This window comes from Microcaecilia unicolor, chromosome 3 (assembly GCF_901765095.1).
Source record: "Microcaecilia unicolor chromosome 3, aMicUni1.1, whole genome shotgun sequence".
In the NCBI taxonomy this organism is placed as follows: domain Eukaryota; kingdom Metazoa; phylum Chordata; class Amphibia; order Gymnophiona; family Siphonopidae; genus Microcaecilia; species Microcaecilia unicolor.
The window spans coordinates 118,966,700-118,978,174 of NC_044033.1; the positions used below are offsets into that span (position 1 = coordinate 118,966,700).

An 11,475-nucleotide genomic window follows, 5' to 3' on the forward strand; every position below is an offset into this window, starting at 1 on the left:
CGTCATATCGAAAATGCCCCTCTCTCTCTCTCTTCATATATATATATATATATATATATAAAGCTTAGGGGCCCTTTTGCTAAGTCTCATAAGCATCTACACATGCCCAATGTATGCCAAAATGGAGTTACTGCATGGCTACCACGTGGCTCTTGCGGTAATTTCATTTTTGGTGTGCGGCCGATATGTGCGGCCGAAAAATAATTTTTATTTTCTGCCAAGCGTATCAGACCCGTGCCAAGTGGCATTTGGCGCATGTAGGTTATTACTGCCCGTTACCAAGTGAGAGACTTTACTGCTAGGTCAATGGCTGGCGGTAAGGTCTCAGACCCAAAATGGACACACGCAATTTTCATTTTGCCACGCCCATTTTTGGCAAAAATTTTTAAAAGGCCTTTTTTACAGGTGCATTGAAAAATGATTCTGCACACATCCAAAACACGCGTCTATACTACCGCAGGCCATTTTTCAGAGCGCCTTTGTAAAAGGGCCCCTTTAGTATTTAAAAGTATGGGACTAGATTCAGTAAATGGCGCCCATAATTGGGTGCCAAAAAAATGCTTGCTAACTGCTATTCTATAAAAGGTGTTTTTCGAGTTGGATGCCATTTATAGAATAGCTAGTAGCGCTGGGATCCACATGCATTGACAGTGGAGCCCCCCCCCCCCCCCCCCCACAGCATGTCATTGGTGCCAATCTGACCTTAATCCCCCTCCCTTACTGTCTAGGTGTGTCAATGGTGCCATCTCTTCTTTCCTACTGACACTGTGTATACAGGACTCTGAGAATGACACGGGAATAAAATATGTCCCCGTCCCCATGGGTTCTGTCTATCTCCCCACCCTGTCCCTGCAAGCCCTATCTTCATCTCCATCCCATTAGGCTCTGGTCTCATCTGCAGAAACCTCGAACACTTATGATTTTATTTTTAAACTAGTAAAAAAGGCCCGTTTCTGACACAAATGAAACGGGCGCTAACAAGATTTTCCTCAGAGTGTGTATGTTTGTGAGAGTGTGTGTGAGAGTGACTGTGTGAGAGAGAGTGAATGTGCGAGTGTGTGTGTGTGACAGACAGAGAGAGAGAGTGAGTGTGGGTGCGAGTGTGTCTGTGAGAGAGAGAGTGTGTGTGTGTGTGAGAATGAGAGTGTTTGCAAGTGTGTATATGAGCCACAGTGAGTGTGAGAGAGTGTGTTTCACACAGATACAGTATGTGTGAGAGAGTGTGTGTGTGAGAGAGTATGTGTGCGATACACAGATTCTCTTTGAGACCGAGTGTATGAGATCGAGAGTGTTTGAGAGTGACTGTGTGACACATAGAAAGTGAATGTGATACAGTGTGAGACATAGAGTGTGTGAGAGACTGTGTGAGAGAGTGTGTGTGAGAATGAGTGTGTACATCAGAGGCTCCCCCTCCCTCCCAGTTCCAGGGTCGTCCCGTCCCTCCCTCCGAGTTCCAAGGTCGTCCCCTCCCTCCAAGTTCCAGAGGTCCATTTCGTAAAGGAATGAAATGGGCGTTAGCAGCGTTCCACGCCCCCCTCCCTACCTCTCTCTCTCTCCTGTCTATCATCCAAGTTCCAGCCCCCTCCTCTCCGATTTCCATATCCCCCTCCCTCCCTCTGTCCCTCTCTGTCATCCGAGTTCCAGCCCCCCTCCCTCCGTCTCCTCTGAGTTCCAGGGCCCCCCCTCCTCTTCGAGGTAATTTCATTTTTGGCGTGCAACTGACACGTGCGTCTGAAAAATTATTTTCGGATGTGTGTATTGGGCGTGTGCCAAGTAACATTTGACACATGCAGGTCATTACTGCCCGGTTACCACAGGTCAATGGCTGGTGGTAAGGTCTCAGACTCAAAATGGACGCATGGCAATTTTCATTTTGCCGCACGTCCATTTTCAGAAAAAAATGTAAAAAAGACATTTTTTACAGGTGCACTGAAAAATGATTCTGTGCATGCCCAAAACACACATCTACACTACAGCAGGCCATTTTTCAGCACGCCTTTGTAAAAGGGCCCCTGAACTAGCTAACAGGCCAATTAGTGTCAATAATTTGGTGCTAACTGGCACCAATTTGAATTTGCACACATCTTGCTAAGCTCTATTCTATAACAATGTGTGCCCAAATCCTATAGTATGCAACCCTAAAGCAGTGGCGTAGATTTGGCTCTGGACCCCCCGCCGACGACCCTCTCGACCCCCCCTCCCACCGCCAACCCTCCCCCGCTGCTGCCATCGCCTACCTTTGCTGGCGGGGGACCCCAACCCCAGCCAGCCGAGGTCCTCTTCTTCCGGCGCAAGGCTTCGTTCTGTTTCTGTGAGTCTGACGTCCTGCACGTGTAAAGCCTTGCACCAGAAGAGGACCTCAGTTGGTGGCGGTTGGGGTCCCCTGCCAACAAAGGTAGGCGACGGTGGTGGCGGGGGAGGGTAGGCAGTGGGAGGGGGGTTGAGAGCGTCGTCGGTAGGGGGGGCAAAGCTGGTAGTGGCGGTGGCGGCGGGGGGGTTGGCAATGGCGGGGGATCGGCGGCGCTGGGGGGGGGGGCTAAATTGTGCCCCCTCACCTCGGGCTCTGGACCCCCCTCCAGCTGAAGTCTGGCTACGCCCCTGCCCTGAAGAGGGTATGGCTGAGGTGCATGGGTGGGTTGGGGCGTTCCTAAAATTTGCAGTGTTACAAAATACCAGGTATGTGCCCCCAAATTGGGCACTAGGAATTACACCTGGTCTCAACAGGCATAAGTGCTGGTGCCCAAATTTGGGCACCACAATCAGTACTCAATGCTATTCTATAATGGGCGCTTATCTTTAATAGCATTGAGCGCTGATTTCTTTTCTTCAGCATCAATTTTTGAGCACTATTTACTGAATCTAGCCTAGGATGTCTAGGTAGGAATTGGGACATCCAAGCTGAGATGTCTCCAATTCAATGAGTATTTTACAAATGCTTCTAGTAAATGCTGAGCCGTTTATAAAATATGCATGAGGAATCTGGCAAATACACACATGCGGTTGCAGGCATATCCAACAGCAAAAGCCATTTCACGGAAATGGCATTTTAAAAAAAAGGTTCTTATATTTTTTATTGTGATTTTCATTAAATAGCAATCCGTGAAAAAAAAAAAGGTTCAACATTCATTTAGGGTTTTACATGTGCAATTTCCAGTAACTACATATGTGAGTGCTGATCATGCAACATACAAGTATGAGTGCAGGGAAATAAATATGTACATGACAGATTTTACACATCTAAACATACAAGAGAAGCCAATGTAGGAACCAATAAAAATAACTCTTTTTGTGTACTTTTGAGGTGGTGTTAAACATCACTGAGGTAAGCACAATTGCCCCCTCAGTTACTGGTGGAGATTTCAGGTCAAAATGAGCAGGTGGCATACTTCAGAGCAGGTGTAAAGGCTAATGGGAAAATCTTTTAAAATCTATGTACATTCCCACTGTAAAATAAGAAATACACATATATTTTCTTGGAACACTCACATTATGCCCAGAACACACCCTTAAATCTATACATCTTGTATCATCTACATATGTAAATATCAGCATTGTAAAAATAGCATTTATATGTATGCCCATTACACATGTGACACAAAATCTTTTGTAGGCACGCTTATCAGATTAGATCATCTATAACTGCCAAGCTTCTGTAGTCTTATCTCATCTCCACAGGCCTCTAAGCCTTTTGTTCTCTGTTATGCAGTATTACTTTTCCCTGCTCCCAGCTCAGAGTAAAAGCCTGGTGCTAGGTGCTAGGCCTACTGGGGTACCCTGTCAAAACATCAACAAATTAATATCCAAAGTGTTTTCTCTCCCAGAAATATTGCAATGCATTATGGGAGGTAAAGGATGATGGAAGCTGAAATGAGCTGCTTTCTCCCCCATTTTACCGCTCTGGTTGTCGAACAAAGAAAATAGAAATTTATCAGTATACCCAGACCACTTAAAGTAGAGATTAAAGCTTTCTATTTTACGATTGCTGTTCTGTTAGCATTAAGTTTTACAGTTGTTGACAAAGAAGAAACTAGTATAAATTAACACTATACAACTGCTGTTTGAATGCATAATGAATCGCCTTCTAGAAAGTTAAGGGCTCTGATATCAGTTGCCCCTGCTGTTTCTGCTTTTGTATGTTGACCCATACTTTTCTTCTATTATTTAATTCAGATACCTTCAGCAAAAGAAGAAGCAGTTGAGGCTTTATTTTTTTGGAGGGGCCTGTCAGTGTTAGGTTCTTCCTTCTCCTTTGAGTTCCCTGCTCAATCAGAACTAGCCTTTACTGACATTACAGAATTATAAAAAGCATTTATTCACCGCTACATGGTGCTTTTTCCAATTTTTGTCTTCTATTTTTCATTATAGTGACAGTCCTTAACAGGGGCATAGCCAGACCTTGCCGTGGGAGGGGGCCAGAGCCCAATGTGGGGGGGCACATTTTAGTCTGCCACCCGCCACCGCCCCCCCACCGCTCCCTTCCCCCCACCGCCCTGCTGCACCCCACAGCAGCAAATACCTTGGCTGGCGGGGGTCCCCAACCCCCCGCAAGCTGAATCCTTGTTCAGTGCCACCATGTTCCCTGCCCTGCTATCCCTCCTGACGTCCTGCATGCTCCTTTAAGTGAAACTGAGCATGCAGGACGTCAGGAGGAAGAGAGAGCAGGGCAAGGAACATGGCAGCGCTGGAGAGTGGCGCTGGACAAGGAGCAGGGGGGGCGCTGAGAGGGGGGGCAGGGGGGCAAAATTCCCTGGGCCCGGGCCTCCAAGGGGGGCCTGGCGCCGGGGTCAGGGCGCCAGTGCTGCAGTCCCCGGCCTCACCTGCCTGCCTCCTTGGCGCCGGGCCCCCTGATTCAAAGCGGCAGTCATAGATCGCCTCTCTTCTGGCCTTCCCTCCCTGTGTCCCGCCCTCGCGGAAACCGGAAATTACATCAGGCAAGGGCAGGACACAGGGAGGGAAGGCCAGAAGAGAGAAGATCTGCGACTGCCGCTTTGAATGCAGGGGGCCTGGAGCTGTGGAGGCAGGCGGGTGAGCCTGCAGACTTCAGCAGCCAGGGGGCGGCAGCGGGAGCGACGGGGGGTGGCAGCAGCGGCGGGGTAGTCTTGCCCTGGGCCCGGCCTAGTCTCTCAGCAGCCCAGGGTTGGGGACCCCCGCCAGCAAATCCAGGGGCCCAGATGAAATTGGGGGGGTCAGGCCCCCGTGGCCCCACCTAGCTATGCCTTTGGTCCTCAAATAGGCTCCCTCTTTAACTTGGTATGTATGTGCCCTGTGTCTAGCCACTAGGTGTCACCATTGTGAAATGGCCGAGACTCTCTTCCCCTCTGGCAGCTGTGAACAGCACTTTCATAACATTCCACATCCCCAACCAGCTGAAGGAGCAGAAGGAAAGCTCAGAAATCCAACTCAGACCTTCTGCATGGCAATGCACAGACCCGATATTGAAGTTTCAAGTTTATTGGTATTTTCTACCCCGCCTTACAGATATGCTATTTAGGCAACTTACAATCTAATAAAAGAATTGAGTAGAGATAGTGAACCTCATGAGACAGACAGTATTATAGAGGGTAGGACAGAACTACAATAAAAATAGGAAAAATGGGAGGGTACAAACAAAAGGTATGCTCCGATGTCTTCTATGGATTACTCAAAGAGGGCCTGTGAAATGCAATTTTAAATTGGGAAAGAGATGTTTGCAATCACAAGTGTGTGGGCAGTTGATTCCATAATTGTGGACCTTGAACTGAAAATATAGAGGCTCTGGTATGCTCGTGGATTAGCTCTTTATAACTGGGTATGGTAAGTCATTTTTGATGAAGAGACTAAAAGTATGAGAAAGAAAGTAATGAAGTGATGAAAGAGATAAGTAGGTTCCCCAGATATTAATGTTTTGAAAAGTAAAAGCATCAATTTGTAGGTAATTCTATGTGTAATGGGTAGCCAGTGGCTGTTTTAGGTGAGACGTAATGTGTTCATATTTGCCAACTTTGATAATGAGGCAAATTGTACCATTCCTATTCATTATTAATCATTGAAGATGTCAGTCAATCATATGTCTCCAGACCTTATTTCTGTGTTGATATGGATACAAAAGAGAGAAACAAGTAAGAACTGATTCCTCATCTGGGTCAATACAATATTCCTCATTTTAAACTGGGATTGTTTGAAAAACTGTAGCTTTCACTTTTCTCCAGTTTAAAACACATTGAACTCAACTCATTTTTCTGTTGTTGTTCCTAGAGTAACAAACGATGCCCGGGAAAATGAAATGGATGAAAACCTTGAACAAGTCAGTGGTATCATTGGAAATCTCCGTCACATGGCTGTTGATATGGGCAATGAGATTGACACACAAAACCGCCAGATTGACAGGATCAATGAAATTGTAAGAATTATGTTTATATTTATTAATGAATATATTAGTATACTTCCACAAAAAAAGAAAGCACCTTTACAATAACACTGATAATATGTAAAATTAAAAAAAGAAAAAAATAGTTTACAATTCAATAAAGAAGGAAAAGAGAAGAAAAAAAGAAAAATGCTGTCATTATTTCTAGTCTGCAAACCCTGCCAACAATATCAGTCAGTCCAACAGCATTGAATGTGCAAACACAAATCATCAAAGTAATGAGTCTGTAGACCTATATTAAACATCTTAAAACTATTTTCAGCTCTAAGCTATTGTGGCAGGGTATTCCTCATAATACTGGTGTTAAAAAAAATGCTGTCTCTCATGTGCAATCTAAATGTGCTTTAGCTAAAAGAAACAATGGGCCACTTTTACTAAGCCGCTGTAGGCTCTACAGGCGCCCAACTTGCGCCAAAATGAACTTACTGAGCGACTACCGCATGCCTTTGCAGTAATTTCATTTTTGGCACACATCTGCTACGCGCATCTGGAAAATATATTTTATTTTCTGGTACGCATAGCGGACACGCGCCAAGTTTTGTATGCAGGAGCATATGCAGGATGTAAAGTGAGCCTCTTCCTTGAAAAAGCGTTATGCGAAACTTGGCCATGTCGACGGGGGTTCCTTGATATCTTTAAGCTGCTGCCTTTTAAGATAAGTGTTTTAAGAAGCACTAGATTTTTCATGAGATTGCATATAGTTATAAAATAAAATGAAAAAAAATATCTACAAAATAATAAGGGGATTCTATGAGGATTTGCACCACACCATTTCGCTTATTGCAATGGAACAAGTTTGTTCTGATAGTTGTGTGAGGCAGTTATATCTGATGTTCCCTGGATACTAGAATGTTATCTATCATAACCTATGCTCCATATTGATGTTTGGGACATGATTGTGTATATATACATGCATAACTGTAGGCAGTCAGGCATGTGACTGTTACCATTTTATAACCTCTGCATGCAAGTGTTAAGCACACCCCGACCTGCCCATGCTCCTCCCAGGCCTACACCCACTTTGCACTTGCAGGCTATGGATTTTGTGCATGCAATTTGCAGAATCCTGACTAAGAACAGTTAACATGCGTAACTAATAATTAGTACCAACACCAATTATAGCCAATAATTGGTCATTAATGCCAATTAGCAGCTAATTACATATAACATAGTAACATAGTAGATGACGGCAGAAAAAGACCTGCATGGTCCATCCAGTCTGCCCAACAAGATAAACTCATATGTGCTACTTTTTGTGTATACCTTACCTTGATTTGTATCTGTCATTTTCAGGGCACAGACCATATAAGTCTGCCCAGCACTATCCCTGCCTCCCACCACCGGCTCTGGCACAGACCGTATAAGTCTGCCCAGCACTATCCCTGCCTCCCAACCAGCCCCGCCTCCCACCACCGGCTCTGCCACCCAATCTCGGCTAAGCTTCTGAGGATCCATTCCCTCGGAACAGGATTCCTTTATGTTTATCCCACCCGTTTGAATTCCATTACCGTTTTCCTCTCCACCACCTTCCGTGGGAGAGCATTCCAAGCATCCACCACTCTCTCCGTGAAAAAATACTTCCTGACATTTTTCTTGAGTCTGCCCCCCTTCAATCTCGTATCGTGCCCTCTAGTTCTACCGCCTTCCCATCCCCAGAAAAGGTTCGTTTGCGGATTAATACCTTTCAGATATTTGAACGTCTGTATCATATCACCCCTGTTTCTCCTTTCCTCCAGGGTATATATGTTCAGGTCAGCAAGTCTCTCCTCATACGTCATAAAGTTATACACCTGACTGACAGTAGTCTATAACTTGAGCACACAAGTTTATAGAATTCGAGGTTAATATACTTAAGAGCTAGATGAGCACTCAGTGCTATTCTATAAATCATTTTTGGAACTTGCTTAGCGTTTAAATGCCCATGGCGTAAGCGGGCATGCCTAAATGTAGGCACATTGATGCCAATTTACAAAAGTATTCTATAATGGAACCTTGGCACCCAGATGCTGTTATAGAATTAGTGCTCAGCGGATGGCATCTAGGAACCAATTGGAATATTGCCTCCCATATTGTTCTAACTATAGCCTATCTTATTTGAGCCTGCAAATAGGTGGGAAAATGTGGGATACAAATACAACAAATAAAATAAACACCACAGTTCTGGTTTCTATCATGTTATTTTTGTTGACAGATGAGATAGAGGACGTGATGCCTTATACTTTACTCTTCTTTTTTGTTTTTTGTCTTTTTTTTACAGGCTATAGTAAACACAAGCATGATTCAACAAGCCAACGATCAAGCAACAAAGATGCTGAGCAGTGGTTAGATGCAATGAGGTGCATTTGTTCCTTAAAGCTGCCAGGTAGTGGTTCCCAAGTTTGTCCTCGCAACCCTGTTTTCAATCAAGTTTTCAGATTATGTCCAATGAATATGCTTGAGATGTATCTGCTTACTCTAGAGAACCAGCAGATGTAGTTTACCTCATGCATAATTATTATGTATATCCTGAAACTAGACTGACTGCCAGTCCTGAGGACAGATTTAGGAAGCAGTATTGGAGGACAGCTCTTTCATGCTTTTATCATGGTATTTACCTAATAGGTTTGCACATGTGAGCATATCAGCCCCCACTGTAAATGTCAGCCTATGTAGTCTGCTTTCCAATGAAGATACTTCCAATTATTTCTTTTCCAAAGAATCTTTCTTTCCAAAGGTTATACAAAATGCTGGTTTGATGGCCATAACTCACTGACATGTTTAGTTTTATTTTCAGTTTGTTCACTGTGTTCACTGAATGATCACAATGTAGGAATGCTCTTCTATGTGCTGTTTTACCTTTAAAAACATACAGTATTGGTCTTGTGAAAGTCTGACATTCCACTGAGCTACTGCCGTTCACCTTTCAGTAGGTGTCGCCATGTTTAAGCACTGCAGACTTGTCGTCCTCAATTCATCCTTGCCACTCTATTACAATTTCATGGTCAGCAACATGGAACTATATAACTATTATAAATAAGCACTGCACTAAAAGTGATGTGGTTTATGCATTTATGCATGAGACTAGACGCTTAAAGTCTACATTTAAAAAAGACCTTCTAATGGCAGTAGCACATCAGAAAATACACCAAAAGCATGCTCAGTATTCGGATACTGTTGGGATTGCAGTAATTCCATTTTTTCTGTCAATATATTATATAGTCATGTTTAACCATAATCACCTTTTTGTTTGTTTAAAGCTTAAAACAATAAAAAGATGGACCTAGCACATGCTGATAAACCATTTCTACAAAATGTGCATGATGTGTCAAAAACAATTGCAAAATGGTTGCAATATGGGGGATTGTGTGCAACTGTGAGGATTATCTTTCAGAAGAGACTTCTATACTTTGACATGGTGCAAAGACATGTAATTTTTATAAGGCTGTAACTTACTGGTTGTTCTCCCTAGGTGGTTTGTTATCAATACAATTCTCTGTTGCTTATCCAGAGCTATGCACACCAAATTGCGCAGATGTTTAAGTAAACATAAAAATAACCTAAATGAATGAGATCTAGGTAAACTGTGAGACAAATATCATTATAGCATGTAATGTGAAATTCCTCTGTCTCCTGTCCGTTTGTGAAGTGATGGACATTTTGTAGCTAGTTTAAAATTATTAAAAATTACAACTCGCAGACTCCTCTCTTTTCCTTTCTTTTCTATGCTGGCCTGTATAGCAGTGGTACTTTATTGTTTTCCCACTGACATGGGCGATGGGATCCAGAGAATTCAGTGCAAGTGCTCTTTGCAAGTCAGCAAAGATGTTCTTTTAGGAAACTAATTAAAGTGACAGGTGACACTGCTGACGAGGTTCATACACTCACAACGGCATATGACCTGGTTAGGGGAGTTTGCATCAATATTTCTCTTCCTTCAGTTGTCCAAGGCGATAAATTGATGTTGGTTGTGCTTGTATCAGTGTGTTTTTACTAGCAAAAAAGGTGCCCTACTCAAATGCTAGGCCACCCTTCAGGAGTGAGGTAATGACTGATGGACCCATCCCATAATAGCCAGGCCCCTTGCAACCAGTCACAGAATCTATGACAAGACAGAATTGGTGTGTAGAGCCTGAGCTCTTTCATTAAAACTTGGGGTGCATGGGTCAATTTTAGCAGACAGTGGAAAAGGTGCCAGTACTCAGTACCCCCAAGTACCCCTCAAAAAAAGCCCTGGCTTGTATGCTCCTTTGTGTTTTGAACTAGTGCTAGTCACTCAGTCTTATACACACTTCAGATTATCTATCTATATGTCTGTATAGCTCTGAAGATTATCAGTACTGCTGATCAATTTAGCACCAGATACACAGTCCATGCACAAGTAATCCTGACTTTTTTAGTGAAGTAAACAAAAGACAAGTACCAGAAATCACTGATGCTATTTGATAATTTGGGCTCAGACTGTTAGTATCTGAAGCTCCTTTAGCTTTTTTTTTTTATTATTAATCATTCCATGGATGCAAAAAAATTTAACAGTTTACCTTCTCTGAGGCGTGAAACCCTGGTAAATATGATCAAGAAAATAAAAACATTTAGAACCATATGTAGACATCTTACTTGCTTCACACCGAATAAGGATCCCTTTTACTAAAATGTGTTGGAATCTGGACTTAACATGTGGCAACGCATGCGCTGATTCCTTCATGCTCAACACATATTGCAAGCCCCTCTCTCCCACTGATCCCCCTACCATGGCCTTTCAACCAATGGAAGGGCCCTCTCACATACCCATACTCAACTACCCTTCATCCCAGACTCTCCAGCCACCCAGTGGTATAGTGGAATGGGGTGGGAAAGTCCTCCTCCATTGCCATGTCATCTGGCTACAGGTGTTAATATAGTGGTAATGACCCCTACTGGTAGCCACGCATTACTACTGCTAGGGGGCAGCCTTTCTATATGATACCCTTATATGGAAAGGCTGCTCCATAGTGACAGTACTGTGAGACTACCAATAGGGATGATTGCTGCCATATTAATACCTACAGCCAGATGAGGCAGCAGTGGAAGGGACTACTTCCCTCAGGTGAGAC

At 43.7% G+C, this 11,475-nt stretch overlaps 1 protein-coding gene across 1 annotated transcript in view; it reads left to right on the plus strand.

Moving 5' to 3' along the window:
* Positions 1-10,067, plus strand: part of LOC115464710 (synaptosomal-associated protein 25-like) — a 63,988-nt gene extending 53,921 nt beyond the window's left edge. The window contains exons 7-8 of the mRNA XM_030195071.1: positions 6,235-6,379; positions 8,664-10,067. Coding sequence (XP_030050931.1) covers positions 6,235-6,379; positions 8,664-8,732 — 214 coding nt within the window. The 3' untranslated portion in view covers positions 8,733-10,067. The remainder of the gene's footprint in view (positions 1-6,234; positions 6,380-8,663) is intronic.
* Positions 10,068-11,475: the final 1,408 nt, after the last annotated feature.